General features: G+C 43.6%; 1 protein-coding gene across 1 annotated transcript; it reads right to left on the minus strand.

The window, feature by feature from the left end:
- Positions 1–13,208: 13,208 nt before the first annotated feature.
- On the minus strand, positions 13,209–13,956 carry LOC147464905 (uncharacterized). Its single transcript, XM_086523927.1, has 3 exons — positions 13,746–13,956; positions 13,436–13,633; positions 13,209–13,351 (listed from the first exon to the last, which is right to left on the minus strand). Exons 1-3 carry the CDS (start codon positions 13,954–13,956, stop codon positions 13,209–13,211), a joined length of 552 nt encoding a protein of 183 aa, XP_086380053.1.
- Between the last annotated feature and the right edge of the window lie 8,688 nt (positions 13,957–22,644).

Genomic DNA, 22,644 nt, shown 5'->3' on the forward strand with positions numbered 1-22,644 from the left:
CTTTGTGAAAAGATCTACAAGGTTGTCTATGTTGGCACATAAGCCAAGCTAATCTCTCCTGCTGAGAGCCTCTCCCTGATATAGTGGTAATGCACCTCAATGTGCTTTGTGCAAGCATGAAAAATTGGCTCGCAACTGCCAATGCGCTCTAACTGTCAGTGTAGATAGTGTTGGCAGTGTCCTAACCAACATCCAAATCAGCCATAAGGCGTCTGAGCCATACACACTACATCGTAGCTGTGAAGACTGCCCTGTACTCAGCCTCACAAATCAAAGTGGCCATAGTAGGTTGCTTCTTGCTCAACCATGATATACATGAACTACCAAGCATGAAACAAAAACCACTTGTGGACAACCGCGTGTCAAAACAACCAGCCCAATCTGAGTTCGGAAAAGCATGTAAGTCTGGCGGCAATAATCCCCCCTTGGGATAAAACAAGCCAAGATGTAAAGTGCCCCTAAGGTAGCAAAAAATCCTCTTGACAACCTGCCAATGCTTAGACCCTGGGCTATGCATAAATTTTCTAACCTGTGAGACTGCAAACTGAATATCTGGCCTCATGTTGCAGATCTACCAATACACATAGAAAACACACAGTAGTCATACGACAAGTGGGAGCAAAAGTCTCTTCATAATCTATGCCTTTTTGCTATGCATAACCCTTTGCAACAAGTCGAGCCTTATGGAGATCGATCTCACCATCCGGCTTGCATTTCAACTTGTAAACCCACTTTGTGCCAATGGCCTTTTTTCCAGGAGGCAAATCACATAAAGTCCATGTTTCATTTTCTATAAGTGCATCATATTCTAATTGCATGGTAGCCATCCAATTTTTTGAATTCTATGCTTCATAAAAAGACAGAGGTTCCTCAATATCATGTAAGCTAGACACGGCCAAAGCATAACAATCTGATGCATAAGATGCATGGCGAGAGACTGAATGAGTATGGCTACAAAAAGGTGCATCCAATTTACTATCACGCAATGTATGCACCAGCCATTTTGGGATACCTCTAGCCTGCTCATTTTCAGCCCTTTCCTCATCAAATACATCATGTACATCTGCATCAATAATAGGCTCATCTTAACATTTTCAAAAACCCCCATAGGCTATACATTTACCTCATTGGAATTTACATTCGAGCTTCCACCACTGAAAAGAGGAAACAAAGTGTCATAGATGTCTTGTGAGCTTACATTACTGTCTCTAGTACATGATAGCAAGAGTTGAACAGAATCTTCCACAAACACTACATCCCATGAAACCAGAATACGCTTTGTTTGTGGTGTCAGGAGTTTTTTGGAGCAAGGGATTGCGCATATGTACATACACATGCATGGTGCATCGAATAAAGGATTGCCCAATTTCCATAGCCAGGTGGTTACGTGGGGCCCACATGTGTACAGGTAGGACAACATGTACATAGTGCATTGATTTTCACTATCACCAGTACCAGTATGTTTTTTCTACAATAATGAGGAGTTTATAGCGCGTAAAACTTCTCGAGGAAGCTATCTGCGGGCGGACGACATGAGGTAAGCAGGTGCGTTAGATGGCATCTAGTGGTGTCAGGAGGGCGAACGGGGTCAATATTTGCACGTGGATGAATACGGACACAAAGTGGTGTTTTCTTGTGAGAGTTATGCAGAAAGTTCATCATTAGGACCACTTTTTGGGGACACTTCACGTGGTTGCGAGACGCATTATTGAAAAGAAATGAGTGCAAGGTGTGCGCATGGATGCAGCGGGGTGAAAACTATACACTGCGAGGTCAGTTTTTGGCCTGTTCGGGGTCCGTTTGAGGTCATCTAAAAGGCCAAGGGTGCCCAACTAATAAAGCTAAGTGTGGGAACTGAAAAAATAGAGAGAAGACCAGAAAAAACGTGGAGAAGAGAGGAGGAACATCCGTAGGTGTGTTTTTGCTCATTTTGGAGCTTGTTTTGGCCGTAAACTGCTCATCCGAGGTCGGATTTGAGCTCTTTGACATTGTAGAATGGGGTTTTGGGCCGTTCCGGACGTGATGGCGCTGTCCATTTTGCCAAATTCCTCACTCTTTTCCTGCTATTTTTCTGTGTAAGTTTCTCTTATGAGCGAAGTTTCTGCTCTAGTTTGTGATTGTATCTGGCTTATTTTACCCATATTGTGTGAGCTATTTGCCGCATTGGTGTTGGCCCAAGCTCAATTGTATCTAGACATCAGAAATTCTCCTCTTTTGAGCTGAGTTTTTTGGGTGTGTGTGTGTTTGTGTGGAGTGGGCAAGTGGATAGTCTCTCTCCTCTCACTCCAGAGGTGTGTTCCCTGTCTCGGCCAGGTGTGTTGTGTAAGCCGAGTGGTGCCCCATATTGTGTGTGTGTATCTTCCCAAGAGAGTGTGTCGGGTCGTTATAGAGGCGCTGTGTGTGTTTTCATCCCGCTCACATTCTTTTGGATCTTCTTCGAGTACCTTCTGCTTCGAGCTTCAAGCTTCGAGATTCGGGATTACAGGTTACAAGTTATAGGTTACAGGTTACAGGTTACAAGGTACAGGGTACAGGTGATTCACACAGGTACAGGTAGCTGGAGTACAGTGATATACTAGTAGTGATGTCACTTGCAGTTGTTGTGGGTATGCATCACTCGGCGCCTATTTGAGCGCATTGTCTGCTGGATTGTACGTTACTTGTGGAAACTGCCATTGTACGCATTTGTGGAGCCATACTTGGTTGTATTTGGCAGTCCCAACCATTTCTGAGACTTGGTCTGGAAGATAGTCATTTCTGAGACTTGACTATACATGATTTGCATTAGCCTTCGTGTGAGGGTCGATAGCGTGAGGTTTTTATTGAGCTGGGGGATTCTCAAATGTGGAGATCCTTTCGGTGATACAGGTAGCTGAAGCACCCTTTTCGTGACCTCGCCATAGGCTATGTACTAGTGATTCCTACTTGATGCTCGAGTTCTATTGTTGGCAGTCTATGCTTACACATACAGCCTATATTTTGGGTTCTTACTGCTCTACTTCTGGGGAAACTCTGTCGAAATTTTCCCAAGTTATGATGGCTGGTTTTTTGGTCTTTTGAGCCATTTATGCTGTTATGCTGCTGAAATTTTGGCAAAATCAGAGGTTAAGTCAGGTGTGCCTTCTTGGGAGCTTCATGGTTGGCTTTAATGGATGATCAAAATGGCCCTCAATTCACTCCATTTCATTTAACTCAAAGAATCCAGATAAATGTTCATGTGTCCAGGAAGATTTTTTTCCAGCAGCGCATAGTCTTTATGTTCGGGCCAAGAAGATTACGAGAGATCTTGGAATGTCCTTTGCCTGTTGTAATTCCGATGATCAACTATGAAAACTCATTTGATGTGCATGTGTTTGTCCTTATCTAAAGTTGAGCTCCATTGAAGTTTCTGGGGATTGGGTAGTCAAAAGTTTTGGGTTTCTGCACGTGTGTTCGAAGGGGTTCTCAAAGCATCATAATTTGGGTAGCCATGGCTTTCTCTTATCCGGAGTTTCATGGAAGAAGTGATGAAAATGTGGAAGATTTTTTGGAAAAGATGGAGGTTGCCTGCATTAGCAACCAGATTCATGACCCTGCGCAGATGTTACGCCTTCTCCAAATTTGTTTGAAGAGTGATGCACGAGTTTGGTCTAAAGCATTTGAAGAGGAGTTGCGTGTGGCTGATCCACCTGTAAGGTTGAGTTGGGACAATCTACGACATGGGTTGGAAGTGGAGTTTGTGAAGATAGAAGATCCTGACAAAGTGTGGCAAGAAGTATAGGCTTTGGTGCAAAAGGAAGGTGAGCCAATAGATGCATACGTACGTAAGTTTTCATTGGCATGGGAGTGAATGTGCAAGGCCTTAGCACCACAGGTACCCCCGCCTGACATGATGAAGAAGGACAGGTTCTTGGCTGGTCTTTGGGAGAATATACGTTGGAGAGTGGAGCTAAAGAAGCCTAGGACATATGAAGATGCACTAGAGGTAGCAAGGAACAAAGAGTGGAAGCTGAGGAAAATGAGCCAGTTAGGGGTGGAGTCTTTGCCCATGAGGTCTGAATTTCAGCCTATGGACTCTTTACAAGGTCGCATGCCAGTGGTTCATCATGAACCAATGGTTCCTATTACTACTCAGGTTATGCCAGCAGTGGTCACTACATCGGTGCAAGATGATGGGCTAAGGCAAGACATGAGGCAAGTGGTAGATTTGATAAAGAATCTCAGCCTAAACATGCTAGGTCAAGTGGGAAATAATCGAGGTCGAGGGAGGTTTGCAAATCAGCCAGGAGGTGAAGAATGGCCTAGGAATGGTGTTGGACAAAGCAATGGTAGGTTTTGGAGGCAGACGCCCACATGTTATAATTGTGGAGGGTTGGGTCACATCAGCCCGCAATGTGATAAGCCACCAAGAATGGGGGGAGACATGTATCCATTGCCAAGACAGGTGCTAACTAGGTCAAATGATTATGGCATCGAAATTAAGGGAGACGAAGGAACCAGTGGACTGACCCAGGAGGAAAAGGGAAAGACAAAAGTGCTAAGTGTAGTCACCTTGGAGAAGGCATCAAAGCTAGAGGATACATTAGTGATGCCTATTGGGAAGAGGACCACAGAGGATAAGGAAGGAAGAAGTGCCCCAGGTCCTAGTAAGAAGAAAGGAAAGAGCCATGAAGGCGAGGATGTCAAGGCCAAGAGGAAAAGGAGAGCTCGTTGAAAGTTTCATGTTTCAGATTTTCCACTAGGGGATGGGAAATTAAGCTATGACTTAAAGGAGGATTTGACGAGTAGGAAGGCAGATGTTACTTTTGGGCAACTTATAGAGATGGTGCCTAAGCTAAAGCGACAGTGGAAGAGGATGGTTAACCCAATGGAGAAAGAGCCAGAGAGAGGTTCAGTAAAGGTGTTGGCAATGGATGAGCTACCAGACATTTGTCCAATACTAGATGTGTGGCATAAAAGGAAAAATTTGGGACAAGGTTATGTGGATGGCGGAGCCCAAATATGCGTCATAACACACTCATGCGTTGAGAAGATGGGTCTCACAGTGGCTGGGGTGTCAGGTTTTCGGATCAGATTGGCAAACCATCAAAAAGTGAAATGCTTGGGTGTTGTAAAGAGCTTAGAAGTGGAGGCATATGATGCAAAGGCAATGGTTGATTTTCATGTGATGCCAGCAGGGTTGGGAGCATATCCTATTATACTGGGCAGACCATGGTTACGTGCAGTGGGAGCTGTTCAAGATTGGCGACATGGTACGATTAGCCTCTATGGAAAGACAGGTACCAAGAAGCTTTATAATATGGACACAAGGAAACTATTAGAGGAGATTTATGAAGATGAGGATGAGTCTAGTGATGAAGACTCTTCCACGGTGACAGATGAGGACAGTGATAGCACTACCAACAGTGATGAGGATGCTGATGTTGCATTTCTTTTGATGGACAAAGAAATATTTCTTTTGATGGACAAAGAAATATAGGAGTTTGGTTTAGTTGCATTTGCGAATGAGGTTGAAGATGAAAGTGAAGGGCCTTATGAAGTGATTGAAGGGCTGATGCAAACCAAGGTTGAGTTGTCAAAGAAGCAGGAATTGATGACACAAATGATCAGTGGAGACCTCTCAGCTATGGAGAAGGATATATATTTGCATATGCTGGCTAGTTTTCCTGATTTGTTCTTTACTTCATATGAAGAGATCAGAGGGTTCAAGGGTGAAGAGATGCATATAGAGCTGAAAGAAGGTGCTAAGCCAGTGCGGCAAAGGCTAAGAAGGATGGGTCAAGAGCAAATGGAAGCCTTGCGAGAAGATGTGGAGACCACAGAATGGGTGAGTCCAGTAGTAGTCAGTCCAAAGAAGGATGGGAAGTGGAGAATTTGTGTAGATTTTAAACCCTTAAACGCAGCCACTAAGAAGAATCCATATCCTCTTCCATTCATCGAACAGATCTTGGATTCAGTGGCAGGTTATGAGAGGTACAGTGTGTGTGATGGTTTTTCAGGCTATTTTCAATTGAAGATTGCTCTTAAAGATCGCACAAAGACTAATTTTATTACGCCATGGGGCTGCTATTGCTACACAGTATTGCCATTTGGGTTGTCAAATGGACCTTCCTTCTATCAAGAGAGAGCAAATTGGGTGTTGGAACCATTCATTGGTAGTTGTGTTAAAGCTTTTATGGATGACTTCTGTGTTTATAGCAGTAGGGCTGAACACCATGAGAAGCTGCAGATGGTATTGGCTCGATATGATGAATGTGGAGGACAACTAAATCCAAAGAAATGTCATCTAGCACATCCAAGGGTGACGTTATTGGGCCATATGGTGTCAGAAAATGGCATTGAGGCTGATCCAGATAAGGTTAAGTCTATTATTCTTCTTCCATCACCTACGAGTACGAAGCAATTGGAAACTTTTATACACAAAGTGAAGTACATGGCACGGTTTATTCCATTGTCTTCGCAGCTTCTTTATCCATTACAACAAGTGGCAAAGCATGATCCATTGCAATGGGATGACAAGTGTGAAGAAGTGTTTCAAGAGGTGTTAGGGGAGTTGTCAGCCATGCAGGCTCCTGATTGGGAGAAAGTGTTTTATGTAAATCCATCAGTAGGGGATGATGCCATTGGAGCCATGCTATTGCAAAAGGGGAAGGGCAGCCATTATATGAGGCCACTGTATTGTGCAAGTCGAGTGAAGTTGGTAGCGGAGAGAAAATTCTCGGAAGTAGAGCTAGTGATGGCCAGTGTAATATTTGCTTGTCGACGATTTCGTCATTACTTGCTACCACGACCTTTTGTTTTCTTGACGAGTTATGCCTTTTTGCCACAGTTAATTAATGGCACTAACACGTCAAATGTGGTCAAGAAATGGGTAATTGAGCTGCAAGAGTTTGAGTTCTCTTTTCTAGTGGAAGACAGTACAAGGGCTACCCTAGCTGATTTGTTGACCTACAAGGAGAATCCCCTTATTGTTAAGGAAGAGGTGGTGAGAAAGGTAGTTGAAGAAGTGCCACAGATCAGCAATGCACATGTGTTGTTCTTTGATGGTTCATACAGAAAGAGCCATGATGCAGCTTCAGGGGGTATAGCACTTTATGACCCAGAGGGGAAGCTAGTATGCAAGAGAGGGTTCAAATTGGATGCTCATAGTAACAATGAGGCTGAATATGCTACTCTGGAAGCCGGATTACACATTTGTTTGAAGCATGGGGTTCGAAGGTTGAGCATAAAAGGTGATGCCTTGTTAGTGGTGAAGCAAGTGCTGGGTGTGTGGAAGAGCAAGAACACCTCATTGAAGGAAATGTGCTTCAGAATTAAAGGCCTGTTAAAAAAGTTCGAAGCATGGATCATCAGACACATTGAACGTGCTCTAAATGGAGAGGCACATGAAGCAGCTCAAGGCATGATTGGGGAGCTATTTGTGTTGAGGACCACTTTACCTCTTTATCATGGCCGGGAAAGTTTGGCTCAAGAAGAGGAGTTTTTGCTAACAGGAATTATTCCAAAGGAGATTCAGAAGTCTAAGAAGTATGGCTTTGTGCGTAGAGCATACATGTACAAATTGATTGGTGATGTCTTATACATGAAAGGGGCTGATCTCGTGTTGAGACGTGTACCTTGGCGGGAGGAGCTTTACAGAGTGTTGGAAGAGAATCATGAAGGCGCATGTGGTGGCCATTTTGCTCTAAAGATCACCTTGCATAAGATATTGCAAGAGGGGTATGTATGGCCTAGTTTGCACAAGGATGTTCACCATCGGTGTAGGTCTTGCAATAGGTGTCAAGCATTTGGTAAGAGAGTGTTGAAGCCAAAGCTACGAAAAACCATTATGGCGTTTGATGTGTTTGAAAAGTGGGGGATTGATGCAATAGGCATGCTACCTATCACAAGCAGGGGAAAAAGCTATATCTTGACGGCAGTGGACTATCTCTCTAGATGGGCAGAGGCTATAGCAGTAAAACAGATCACTGCAAAGGATGTGGCAAAATTTGTGTATGATGAAATATGTTGCAAGTTTGGGGTGCCATTAGAGCTACTTTCAGATAAGGGACCAGGATTTAGAGCTAAACTGCCAGACTTCTTATGCACAAAGATGAAGATTAGGCACCAGCATACCACTCCTTATTACCCGCAGTGTAATGGCTTAAATGAAAGATTCAATGGTGAGTTGGTACAAATTCTTTCTAAAGTGACAGAGCACCAAGGAAAGAATTGGGATTTGGAATTGCCTAGTGCATTTTGGGCTTACCGTACTTCGGTGAAGACAGGTACAGGGTTTACTCCATTTCATTTGGTGTATGGAAAGGAAGCACTATTGCCTATGGAGGTAGAGTTGCCTGCGGTCAAGATGTTAGAGAAGTTGCTTGGGCCGCCTAGTGATGCATTCAAAGAGAGGCTCTTGCAGTTACAAGAGGTCCAGTTGGATAGGATGAGCGCATTGGAGCATTATGGGCAGATGCAGGATAAGGCTTTGGCAAAGATAAATGAAAAGGTCAAAAGTAAGGGTATCAAGAAACATGACTTGGTTTTGCGCTACAACAGTAAGCTAGACAACAGCTTCCAAAAGAAGTTTCAAATTAAGTGGGAAGGCCCTTTCAAGATAGTGGAGTGTTTTCCAAATGGCACATATCAGCTGGCTAACCTGGATGGTGTTCTACATAAGTCAAGGGTAAATGGATTGCGTCTTAAATTGTATCATGCTAGGTTGATGATGGTGGAGCAAGATGAGCTGTCTGTGGATAAAGCAGTGTTGGTGAAGGATGAGGAGACCTGTGATGCGGCGAGTCTCATATCTCTCTTTGCTGTTGCTGATCATGAATGATCTAGCAGGCTAGGGGAGGGGCAAATTATGTCAGGATTTTTTTGGAGCAAGGGATTGCGCATATGTACATACACATGCATGGTGCATCGAATAAAGGATTTCCCAATTTCCATAGCCAGGTGGTTACGTGGGGCCCACATGTGTACAGGTAGGACAGCATGTACATAGTGCATCGATTTTCACTATCACCAGTACCAGTATGTTTTTTCTACAATAATGAGGAGTTTATAGCGCGTAAAACTTCTCGAGGAAGCTATCCGCGGGCTGACGACATGAGGTAAGCAGGTGCGTCAGATGGCATCTAGTGGCGTCAGGAGGGCGAACGGGGTCAATATTTGCACGTGGATGAATACGGACACAAAGTGGTGTTTTCTTGTGAGAGTTATGCAGAAAGGTCATCATTAGGACCACTTTTTGGGTCCACTTCACGTGGTTGCGAGACGAATTATTGAAAAGAAATGAGTGCCAGGTGTGCGCATGGATGCAGCAGGGTGACAACTACGCATTGCGAGGTCAGTTTTTGGCCTGTTCGGGGTCCGTTTGAGGTCATCTAAAAGGCCAAGGGTGCCCAACTAATAAAGCTAAGTGTGGAAACTGAAAAAACAGAGAGAAGACCAGAACAAACGTGGAGAAGAGAGGAGGAACATCCGCAGGTGTGTTTTTGCTCATTTTGGAGCTTGTTTTGGCCGTAAACTGCTCATCCGAGGTCGGATTTGAGCACTTTGACATTGTGGACTGGGGTTTTGGGTCGTTCCGGACGCGATGGCGTTGTCCATTTTGCCAAATTCCTCACTCTTTTCCTATTGTTTTTTTGTGTAAGTTTCTCCTATGAGAGAAGTTTCTCCTCTAGTTTGTGATTGTATCTGGCTTATTTTACCCATATTGTGTGAGCTATTTGCCGCATTGGTGTTGGCGCAAGCTCAATTGTATCTAAACATCAGAAATTCTCCTCTTTTGAGCTGAGTTTTTTGGGTGTGTGTGTGTGTGTTTGTGTGGAGTGGGCAAGTGGATAGTCTCTCTCCTCTCACTCCAGAGGTGTGTTTCCTGTCTCGGCCATGTGTGTTGTGTGAGCCGAGTGGTGCCCCATAGTGTGTGTGTGTGTGTGTGTGTGTGTATCTTCCCAAGAGTGTGTGTCGGGTCGTTATAGAGGCGCTGTGTGTGTTTCATCCCGCTCACAACGGATGATACAACCTGTAACCTTTACTTTTAGCACTATAACAAACAAAAATACATCTGACAGCCTTATCATCCAATTTTCTGTGCTGTGTTTGTGGCACCAAAGCATATGCCAAACAACCAAAAACATGCATGTGCTCAATAGGAGGCTTCCTATCATGCCATGCTTCATATGGAGTAATAGACGACAAAGCTTTTGTAGACACCTGTTTAGTACATAAGTGGCATACATGATGGCATCAAGCCAAAAAGAATGCGGCAAACCTTGAATTTTGACCATACATCGTGCCATTTTCGTAAGTGACCTGTTTTTCCTCTCAGCAACACCATTTTGCTGAGGTGTATAAGGCATTGTACATTGGTGTTTTATCCCACGGCTAGCTAGAAATGCATTAAATTCAAAAGACATATACTCCCCCCGTTGATTGGAATGGAGGGTTCCCATACTAAGTTTTGAGACATTTTCAGCCATAGCCAAAACTTGTTTGAAGCACATAAAACTTCGGACTTCGCTTTAAGTGGAAATACCTATGCATACCTGGAGTAATTATCAACGAAAGTCATGAAGTAAAGGTAATTGCCCAGGGACAGAGTTTGCATGGGCTCACAAACATCACTATGCACAAGCTGTAATCTGCATGTGGCCCTAACAGAACCATCCTTTGGAAACTTCGAACGTTGCATCTTACCCAAAACACAGCCTTCACAAACATGTTTGACAGGTGCTTCAAGAGGCAGCAAAGAAGAAACCATATTGAATTTCTGCAAACACAGCAAACTAGCAAAATTAAGATGACCAAAATGTGCATGCCAAAGTTTTGCATCTGAAATAGTCCTTGAATCTGCAACTGCATTTGCAAAATTTTGTCCATACTTGTCATGGAAAGTGAGCTTATATAGCCCACCGCACAAAAGGCCAGATGCAACAATTTCATCGCCAAAACTGAGATCATGAACTGTACATCTGTCATCCACAAATTTGACTACAAGTCCAAGTCTAGCAAGTGCAGATACAGACAAAAGATTCTACTTGATCCCAGGTACATAAAGTGCATCAACAAGTGTGAAAGAACTGCCATTTGTAGCAGTAAGCACAATCTTTTCAACTCCCTGAACCGGATAAGAGGCATTGTTGGCACAAGTGACTGAATTCCCATGAGGGAAAGACTCGAGAGAGGTGAACAATTCATGGTGTGAGGTAATGTGCTTTGTAGCACCACTATCAAAATACCACACATGTGAATCTGCAGCACAACTGACATGCATGCATCATGGATAGCAGGATTATCAGTGCACTCTGCACTAAAAGCCCATTCTGCATCAACATCAACATCACAGTCTCCTTTCACAAAAGACTCAACAATGGCTGCATTTGTATTTTTCCACTCGCAGCAGAACCATAAAAAGTGGCTGCATTGTTGTTACCACCCTTTCTTTGAGAAGCAATAAAAGCCTGTTCAACTACACACTGTCTAGTCCTGTTTTTTCTGGAAAGTGACTCTTGCAACAGCAATGTGCATAATGCATCAAACTTGACAACTTCAGGATTTCCTTGGTTCATAAGTCTCCAAGTACTAGCAAAAGTTTGGTAAGAATTTGGTAAGGCATCAAGAAGAGTCTGCACAAGGGAACTGTCTGGAATGACTTGACCTGCAGAAATAAGTTGCTCATTAATATCCTTGACACCAGCAAGGAAAGTGTCCATACCATCTTTCTCATGCATAATCTTCGACTCTAGCTATTTACACAGGAAAGCAATTTTACCCTCATTGCGACTTGCATAAAGACCTGCTAGAACATCCCAAGCTTGTTTTGCAGATTTTGCTAAACGAATGTGAGGAACAATGGTGCACTTCACAGACAACGCAATCAATGCATCCTTTACATCCCAACGAGCTTCAAACAATTTTTGGCTATGGCTCAAAATGTCTCAAAATTTCTCAAAAGACCTGCCACATCCTCAACATCGCCTATATCCTCAAAACCATGACGTACATCAATGCCTTGCACAATATTCCATACGCCCTTTGACACAAGGACATGTTGCATCATCTAAGCCCACATAGGGTAATTGTCCCCATCCAATCTATCCTCAGCAGCAGCAAACATCTTGAACACATTTGTGTTGTTGTCAGCCATGGTAAATGCTACACCTGATGTGAAGACTGCCCAAAAAGAGGAGAAACAAATTGGGAACAACACGTTCTATATAGCATAAACCGTAGAAGACTGTAAGGCACTTGTTATGCAAAAAATGAGACTGAAAGAAATTTTGCACAAAATGACAAAATAGCCTGTGCAGTACTACCTATAGTGGAAATAGAGGCCGAAATGAGCCCGAATCAAGAATCTGAGCAAACCAGCAAATGCTCACTAAACCTCATTGAAATCGGAGAAAGTGAGCAGGCGTGTGCTGGAGCAGCTGCTGCCAACGACTAAGCCCGGGAGGACGCAACCTGCTCTGATACCAAATGTTGTAATTAGGGTTGCAGAGAACACACATAGCTTGGAGAAGATGAAGGAAGCTCAAGGAACACAATAGAGAGTGTGTTACTTAATGTGCAATGGAAAGATAGATATCCCTAGAGAGATGGGCGTATATACAATGCACGGGGGAGAACCTCCTAAAGAGGGAAAAAATGCCCCGGCGGTCCTAGTGTGTTCACACACATCACTACCACATGTATATGGTAACATTGCAGATTGTGTCAATATGACGCTTTGAAATGAATGATGTAGATGTCATAAGAAATGATAGATAGAGACAGGGAGATAGAGAAAAAGAGAGAAGACGTGACACTAGATGTGGTCCTAAATCCAAGTACCGTAGTACGTGAGCTCCTCATACTTGACACCAAAACCCATAAAAGAATTTTGACTATCAACCCCTCTGGAGGTCTTGGTAATAGATTCGTTATAACCATTGCTTTACAAAAAGAATAAACATGAAGAAAATAATCGTGAGTCTCCTCGGATAGAACTGGATAACTTAAGCCTTAGCAAAAGTTTGTTGTATTGTTGCATGATTCTGACAATGATGCGAACATCAAGTCCAAGATATGAAAGATCATATAGAACATGAATCAAAGCAGCATGCAAACTTTAAAGACTATTTGACTTTCAAGAAACAATGATATAATGCAATTCACACGACTTGCTTGAGTCCCTATGAGACCCCCCTAATTTTCAGTTCCTCTTAGCATCAATATTTATGCCATCTTGCACTAGAAAACTATGGAAACTTAATGTGCTCAATATGCATTACCAGAATTCTAACATCAAGATTCACGACTCCATTATTAGCAGTGACTTTAACACGTAGTGTACGAGACAAAATCTTGGAAGAAGAACCAGTGAAATGTTCATCCTTTGATTCTGCCAGCACATTCGGAACAACCAAATTGACTTCAGGATCCTGGGAAGTGGGTCATGCATCTATTTGAGACAGAGGAGAAACACCTATGGGAGAAGGCTCTAAAGGAATATCGGCATCAATTGCTGGGAATTGCATCTCTTGCTGTATATCAGATTTTGGACGTGAAGAAGTTGAGTAGCTGCTCTGCTCCTGAGAATACCTCTCAAAACCTACAACCGTTTGGATATCCGCAAAAGAAGGGAGGTCTATTGGAGGTCGCATGCAGCCACTCTTTAGAGCACCTAAAGCATCCTACATTGCCATAATCGATACACACATAAGCGATAAGGGGTAAGCCACATTTGTAATCCCAACTCCTCCAATTCTATGGGAGGCAGAATGGGGTTCTCCCACCTCCTGCCAGCATGGTTGCCATTTTCGTTGTACCAGGTGCAATCTTACAAAAATCTCGCAGCTCATCTTTGGAACATAATGCATCTATAAAGATCACATCAGCATGAGCATTAGACATGGCTTGTGCTCTCCATAGAGCCTCCTCCATAGAAACTGCTTGCCGGGAATCCGTTTGTCCAACAATAACTATGTCGAGTGAGCGAGGGAGCATGGACGTGCAATGGATCCCAAGGAGTCGCACCAGTATTGCAGCTTATTACATAAGAGGTAGTGATCATGGTATTGCGGCATCATGTGAATGCAGGCAGGTGAGTGCTACATGCCCGCTAAAGATTCATTCTTTGCACTCCAGTCTAGGGACGAGAAGGAGAGAAGGTGCCCAATCAACTTTTACATGGGTGCTCAAAAGAGATAGAAAAGGTGACGTATTTGAGAGCGTGGGGAAGAGAGAAAGAGAGGGTGTAGTGGTGGTAGAGAGTCGATATGTAGTTAGGTTCATGTTATGTGCTATGTAGCTGCCAGTTGATGAGAGAGAGAGGTAGATTTACATGGCCATTGAGTGGGAAAATAATAAAAAAGAAAAATTGGTGTGGTCGTGAGTAGTCTAAAAAAACTGCGCTGCAAAGTTTACTCAAAGGAGGAATGCACAGTGAGTGTGTGGGCTCGAGTTGGGGTTCAATGCAAGCCTCACGAGGAGTGGAAGATGGCGCATGCAGCCCTAGAGTGACAACCTTGGTACTATGCATGCAACCATTCAACACAGCCAGAGGCAAGCATGTGTTAGTGAATGGCCAAGTTGATCTAAGGTGTCCGATTAAGGGTATGATTTGGAGAAGCAAAGGCATGCAAAGTAAGGAAACTGCAGGTCCCAGTTGGTGAGTGTTGGTGAGTTGCATGGCGGTAGGAGATTCGGGGGACGTCTAGTTGGGAGTTGGCCTGCGGGTGAGGCTTAGCACCCGATCAAGGCAGCCAACGTGTGTGTGTGTGTGTGTGTGTGTGTGTGTGTGTGTGTGTGTGTGTGTGTGTTGTTGGTTGGCAGATATGTGGCCAAGCGATGTGCAGTTTGCTAGTCTGCATAGGTGCCAGGTTAGGGGGTTGTAGTGTGTGCCTGATGAACATCGGCTCTTGACGCTAGTCGCAATCAATGCCATCAACAACACTCCACTCCAGAGTCGGTGAGTGGGCGCACCATGCATGGTGAGGAGGGCGGCTATGGTTTGTGTGCAACCCACGAAAGTGGAGGGAGGGAGATGCAGTCGCGGACAAGTCCCTCGTGGTGGTGCATCATGAAGCCTGGACTGGAGACATGGCGGATCCTTGTAGGGGGGAAAAGGAAGTGTCTTCATACAGACGAGGTCTAACACGCATGTGCAATTAGAGATATATAAAAAGAAAAATTTGGAGGTGGCTCCCACGGAGTGGGGTCCTTGACCAGACAGCAACACACATAGGGAGTGCTTGAGGTCGCTTGGGATAGCTTCGTAAGATGTTCAGATTCTCGCCTTCCTCTTCTTCTTCTTTTAGGTGTTGTAAATCTCACTAATCAGTGCAATTATGACCATGCAAATCTTTTTCTTCTTATACAAGAGCAATCACAAGAGTCACTGTTATTGATTATTATTCTCCAATTTATCATAATTAGATCCTTAATTATACTAGTCATGTGGTAGTTTACAATCATGAAGAAGATTTGTACTGAATGATGAGAAATTATAATTACTAAACAATCCAAGTGCATTTACAATCTTAGGAAATTGAAGATAATCACCTACATATAACTTCAAACAATAAATAATTAAGTTTAAGGTAAGCATGACTCCTCTCTACTATCGATCATCTCCACAGCTATGATTATTGTGAGTTCAAGAGCGTATCCATAGCTCTGATACTACTGCTACAAATGGAGGTGCGGTTGCCCTACAAAGTATGAAAATAACATGCTACAATCCATAAACGAGCGAATCTGCATACCTGACAACTCGCACATGCACGTAATCCAAGCTATACACGAATTGAGGGAGACAGGGAGCGGGATAGAATGTGAGAGCACGTGCAAGCACACCTCCTAGAGTAGAGTACTATGCCGGCATGACAAGAGAGAGAGAGAGAGAGAGAGAGAGAGAGAGAGAGAGAGAGAGAGAGGACAGGAGAGGAGAGAAGAATAAGACGACCTGGGTGCAATCTCTCCCCGTGCAAGTGAGCAACAACGGTGTCGTCGGTGCTCTAGGAAGGAGGGGGCTCACACTGGCGTTCTTTGGCATGAAAAAGAAGACACCTTATAAGGAAAAAAAAATTTATTTTTGTTTTTTGGAGGGCTGCTCAAAGTTTTTTGGGAGGAGAAAGAGAGCCTACACAGAGGCACAAATTTTTGTACTCATCTTTTGGATAAGAAGCTTACCATCGTCGAGTATTTGTCGATACTCCCACCCGCTCTTTTCTCTGCTCTATCACTTTGATTATGTTTGCCAATGTCGGCGTGGTCGTGTAGTGCCCCGATCCGGGTGCAGTATCACGCACACACACACACACACACACACACACACACAGAGCGAGAATTTTCTGTGTGTTTTGTGGTGCGTGTAATCAAAGTTGTGAGAGCATGGTGTGAGTTTGATTTCTCCAAGATGTCCATGTGCATGTTGTCGTACTGTGGCAAGCTTTTTTTGGGTGAAATTGTGTTGTTTCAAATGTGTTTTATGAGAGAAGTGGGGTGTTGTGAGTGCCCTAGACTATAGAGAGGCATATGTGTGTGTTTCTAGGTGTGTTCCCATTCATCCTCTTAATCTTCTGGTGCTCCCACTGAGGATCGTCTGATTTATTTTAATTGAAGGTGTAGTTGTGGTTTTGGAGCTGCTGGATGTGCAATTTTTGAAGAGTAGGTGCTATTAAAGATGGCGGGTTTTCCAATTTTCACTAGGGTTGAAGATGCAAAAACTTGGTTGCACGATTATGGTCTGTTTGTGCTAGAGAGAAGGTTGTCAAGAGATGAAGGCGCAGTTCAAGTTTTTTCACTTTTGGTTCGTGGTAAAGCCAAGAGATGGTACGACGAATTACTTGATGAAGAAAAGCTAGATTGGATGACTTTGGAAGCGGCCTTTTGACGCCCATATGTGCTAGATATGCAACTGCATGAAGTAAAGTGGAAGCTGGATGGCCTAAGCAAAGCTTGCATCGAGATTTTTGAGCATTAATGTGGGAATTTGAAGCTCTTTGGGGTCAATTGACAGAGGGAACTATTGCAGATAATGTTGATTTTTTGAAGTTGAGCAAGTTCATGGATTGTCTCCATGAGGAGGTTCGAGATAAATTCAAGGCAGATGGGCTTATGAATGAGGAAAAAGCATTTAATTTGGAAAGAGGTAACACCAAGTAGATCTTAAAGAAGCGGAAAGCTATGCAAGCTCTTGTTAGGAAATAAGACGTAGCTAAATAGATAATTGAGTAGATTACTTAATGGAGAGAGACAAATTTACATACACGAGATTATAGAGTAGAGAGAGAGAGAGAGAGTACACACGATATACGTGGTTCACCCAATGTGGGCTACGTCCATGGGAAAGCAGCCACTCAATGGCTTTAGTACTTCAAAACAAGAAGTAGTTTACAAAGGGATTATACCCTTAATGGAGCTCCCGCCTTGCTTCACTCTCACCACCTCACACTCACCTTGTTGCATCAACATCACACTATGAAATGTGTGTAGAAATGGCCTCCTTTTATAGGCCAAAAGGGCTGCCCTCTCTTATGAGAGACAGCCATGTGTAGCCGCCCTTGTGCGAATAAGTCCAAATCGGACCCTCCAATCCGCCCATGTGTGGCCGCCCTTGAGAAGACAAGTCCGCTCTTGAATTCGGCCACCAGCCACCGGCCATTGACTTCCGACCACCCGCCATTGGCCATTGACTACCGGCCAACCGACCGGTTGTTTTCCGACCACTTTCCGGGCGCCGTCCGGCCATAATATTCCGGCGAAAAAGAATATTCCAGCGAAAAAAAAGTCTTGGGGGCCTCCGCCCTTGAGGCCTTTAAAGTTACCCCTGATTCTTGTCCGTGAAAATTTTGGTTTCCGGTGAGTGATTTTCCTTCACGCACGATGGCTTCTCCTCATAATGGGGGCCTTACAAATGTGCGCTTTTACCACAGAAAATTACAAGGGTAAATCAAGCTCCATACTTAACAATCTCCCACTTGGAGACTGATCTCCAAACCAAACCTGTGACTGCTTTCCATTCTGGCTTCTTATCCTTGAATGCCGATTGAAGATGAGCAAAAGCTCAACTTCTCCTTGTTGACCACCTTTGTAAACATGTCTGCAGGATTTTCACTTGTATGCACCTTTCCTAGCTTTAGTTGTCCCTCTTCCAAAAGAGTGTGTATGAAGTGATATCTCACCTCGATGTGCTTTGTCCTTGAATGAAAGGCTGAGTTCTTCGCAAGATGGATAGCGCTTTGGCTATCACTATACAAGACACAATTGTCTTGTTTGAATCCAAGCTCTTCTAAGAATCTGTGAAGCCACAGAATTTCTTTGCTTGCCTCCGTCATTGCTACATACTCTGCTTCTGTGGTAGAAAGTGAAACCACTTTCTGCAGCTTTGAAGCCCAGCTTACTGTTGTGCCTCCAACCGTGAACACATAGCCAGTAGTGCTCCTTCGAGTATCTTTGTCACCTGCCATATCTGCATCAGCATACCCTTCTAGAAAAATATTAGTTCCTCCAAAATACAAAGCATTTGTTGTTGTCCCTTTTAGATACCTAAGTATCCACTTCACAGCTTGTCAATGCTCTTTACCAGAGTTGTCCATGAACCTACTCACAACTCCCACTGCATGTGCAATTTCTGGCCTTGTCCAGACCATAGCATACATTAGAGAACCTACCGCTGCAGCATATGGAACTTTAGACATACAGGCTATCTTCTCTTGTGTCTTTGGACACATATCCTTCGTTAGTTTAAAATGACTAGCCAAAGGTGTAGAAACTGGTTTTGCATTTTGCATTGCAAACCTTTCTAGTACCTTCTTGATGTAATCTTCTTGAGATAGCTTTATTGTCTTCTTCGTCCTGTCCCTTGATATTTTCATACCAAGTATCCTCTTTGCAGCACCTAAATCTTTCATTGAAAAAGATTTGGACAGCTCCTCTTTTAGGTCTTTGATGTCCTGCATGTTAGCACTTGCAATCAATATGTCATCAACATACAACATTAGGATGATGAATTTCCCATCTCCCAAATTCTCCGTGTAGACGCAGTGATCCGAGTTGCATCTTGTGAATCCATGATCCAACATCCATCGATCAAACTTCAAGTACCATTGTCTTGATGCTTGCTTTAAACCATACAATCTCTTCTTTAATCTGCAAACCATTTTCTCCTTACCTTTTACTTCATACCCCTTTGGTTGAAGCATGCAGATTTCCTCCTCTAAGTCACCGTGAGGGAATGCCGTATTTACATCCATTTGCTCGAGATTTAGATCATGAGAAGCCACAAGGCTTAAGACAAGCCTAATTGAGTTCATTTTTACAACAGGAGAAAATATTTCATTGAAGTCAATACCTTTCTTTTGAGAAAACCCTTTTACCACAAGCCTAGACTTGTACCTTTTCTTCCCACCTTCTTCTTCCTTCAGCTTGTACACCCATTTGTTTTGAAGTGCCCGCTTACCTTTAGGCAACTCAACCAACTCCCATGTTTGGTTGCGATGTAGTGAGTCCATCTCCACTTGCATGCTCTTCGTCCATTCTTCTTTGGATTCATGTTGCATAGCTTCTTCGTATGATTCCGGCTCTCCAGAATCTGAGATCAAGAGATGGTTGAAGGAAGGAACAAACCTTTCTGGAGGTCTACTTACTCTTGTAGATCTTTGGGGAATAGGTTGAGGCTCCTCATTTGGTTGACGTTGTTGCACATTGTCACTGTTTGCAGTCCTTGAGTCTTCACCGTCCTCAAGCTCCATGTACTCATCACCTGTTTCTTTTGTTTGTTTTCTTTCCAAGTAATCTTTGTACATATTTTGTTCGTTAAAAATTACATCCCTACTCCTTAAGATTTTACCATCTTCAGGATTCCATAGGCGATACCCAAAGTCTCCTTCTCCATAGCCAATGAAGAAACACTTTTTGGACTTTGCATCTAGCTTTGATCTTAGGCTTCTATCTATGTGCATGAAAGCCTCACACCCAAACACTTTGAGAAATGCATAATTCACCGGTTTACTTGTCCATGCCTCTTCTGGAACTCCTCCATCCAAAGCCATTGAGGGTGACCGATTGATTAAGTACATAGACGTACTTACAGCTTCCGCCCAAAGCTCAAGCGGTAGGCCTGCATGTAGCCGCATGCTTCGTGCTCGTTCCATGATTGTCATGTTCATCCTTTCCGAAATCCCATTTTGTTGAGGTGTCCTTGGGGTTGTCCTTTGCCTCCGAATGCCATTGGTAGCACAAAAGCTTTCAAAAGCTTGGCTGCAATATTCGCCTCCATTGTCGGATCTGAGGCATTTAACCTTGGTACCTGTTTCATTCTCCACAAAGGCTTTCCACCTTTGAAATATGGAAAATACATCGGATTTATTCTTCATGACATAAACCCATGTTTTTCTAGTTGCATCGTCTATGAATGTTACATATTATAATGAGCCACCAAGTGATGGTGTACTTGCAGGACCCCAAACATCAGAATGAACCAACTCAAGTTTTTTATTTTTTCTTTCATTTCCTGATTTTTTAAATTTTACCCTCTTTTGTTTACCATAAACACAATCTTCACAGAACTCTAAGTCCACTTCTTTCAAACCTGGTAGAAGCTTCTTTGTTTGAAGGATTTGCATTTCTTTGGCACTCATATGCCCAAGTCGGTAGTGCCACACCGCACTGTCAACTTCTGTAGTTGCTGCACAAGCTGAAGGTTGCGTGCTAACAGTACACAAGTAAAGTGTACCAACTTTTTCACCCTTGGCAACCACCAAAGATCCCTTTGAGATCTTCCACCGTTTGTTTCCGAATGCAATGTTGTGACCTTCATCGTCCAATTGTCCTGTAGAGATCAATTTTTTACGAAGAGAAGGAACATGCCTAACATCTTTAAGCTTCCATTTATTTTCGTTAGCAATTTTGACAGAAACTGTACCTTTGCCAACAATCTCACAAGCTTCATTTTCTCCCAAGTATACATACCCAAAATTACCTTTGGTGTAGTCTTGGAAATGTTTCTTGTGTGGTGTCGCATGGAATGAAGCCCCGGAATCTACTATCCAGGAATTAGACACATTGTCTAATGAGAGAATTAGAGCATCTTGCTCTACTTTACCTGCCACATTGGCCTCCGATGTTGGCTTGTTGTCTTGAGACTCGGTCTCCTTCTTCTTCTTGGACCAGCAATCCTTCTTGACGTGGCCCTTCTTGCCGCAGTTCCAACATTCAAGAACTGGCTTTGTTCGTGACTTGCTCCGTCTTGAGCGATCACGACCCTTTTGGTTTTTGAACCTCTCCTTAAGCCTTCCTCTTGTTTCCACTGATAGTGCGGCACTTGATGATTCTCCTGTGCTTCTCCTTCGCATTTCCTCGCTTAGGAGAACACCCACAACATCATCAAACTTAAGAGTATTTGTGTCAGAGATAGAATTACTTACAGCCATCACAAGGCTGTCCCAACTATCCGGTAGAGATGATAGTATAAGGAGAGCTCGCACTTAGTCATCGAAATTGATTTTCACTGATTGAAGTTGACTTATGTTTGTGTTAAAGTCATTTAGGTGTTCTGCAACTGAACCATCCTCTGCCATCTTTAGATTGAACAAGCGCTTCATAAGAAATACCTTATTGGATACCGATGGTTTCTCGTAGAAGTCGTCAAGTGACTTCATCAAGTCCTCCGTGGTCTTCATCTCAAAAACATTGAAGGCCACCGTTGACGCCAAGCTTAACCGGATTGTTCCCAGTGCCTTTCGATCAAGGACAATCTATGCTTCATCTGCCATTGTTGCGGGCTTCTTCGCAAGACTGCCTAGTGGCAAATAGAGGTCCTTCTGGTAGAGATAGTCTTCAATCTGCATCTTCCAATGTTGGTAGTTTTTGCCGTTGAACTTTTCAATCTTGAGCTTCCCTTCCTCCGCCATAAATCCCACTCAATTCAAGGAATCCTTTCCTTGAGATAATTTAGCTACGAGCAAACCTTGCTCTGATACCAGTTGTTAGGAAATAAGACGTAGCTAAATAGATAATTCAGTAGATTACTTAATGGAGAGAGACAGATTTACATACACGAGATTATAGAGTAGAGAGAGAGAGAGAGAGAGAGTACACACGATATACGTGGTTCACCCAATGTGGGCTACGTCCACGGGAAAGCAGCCACTCAATGGCTTTAGTACTTCAAAACAAGAAGTAGTTTACAAAGGGATTATACCCTTAATGGAGCTCCCGCCTTGCTTCACTCTCACCACCTCACACTCACCTTGTTGCATCAACTTCACACTATGAAATGTGTGTAGAAATGGCCTCCTTTTATAGGCCAAAAGGGCTGCCCTCTCTTATGAGAGACAGCCATGTGTAGCCGCCCTTGTGCGAATAAGTCCAAATCGGACCCTCCAATCCGCCCATGTGTGGCCGCCCTTGAGAAGACAAGTCCGCTTTTGAATTCGGCCACCGGCCACCGGCCATTGACTTCCGACCACCGGCCATCGGTCATTGACTACCGAACACCGGCCAACCGACCGGTTGTTTTCCGACCACTTTCCGGGCGCCGTCTGGCCATAATATTCCGGCGAAAAAAAAAGTCTCGGGGGCGGAGGCCCCCGAGGCCTTTAAAGTTGCCCCTGATTCTTGTCCGTGAAAATTTTGGTTTCCGGTGAGTGATTTTCCTTCACGCACGATGGCTTCTCCTCATAATGGGGG

Source organism: Adiantum capillus-veneris, chromosome 1 (assembly GCF_014529385.1).
Source record: "Adiantum capillus-veneris isolate H3 chromosome 1, ASM1452938v2, whole genome shotgun sequence".
NCBI classification, from domain to species: Eukaryota; Viridiplantae; Streptophyta; class Polypodiopsida; order Polypodiales; family Pteridaceae; genus Adiantum; species Adiantum capillus-veneris.

Excerpts from the sequence above, each read along its gene's own strand:
- LOC147464905 (XM_086523927.1), bottom strand. The coding sequence starts at position 13,956 with ATGCTCCCTCGCTCACTCGACATAGTTATTGTTGGACAAACGGATTCC. Across the intron at positions 13,634-13,745 it reads GGCAACCATGCTGGCAGGAG|GTGCTCTAAAGAGTGGCTGC; the intron begins GTGGGAGAACCC and ends AGGATGCTTTAG. Across the intron at positions 13,352-13,435 it reads TTTAGAGCCTTCTCCCATAG|AATCAAAGGATGAACATTTC; the intron begins GTGTTTCTCCTC and ends ATGTGCTGGCAG.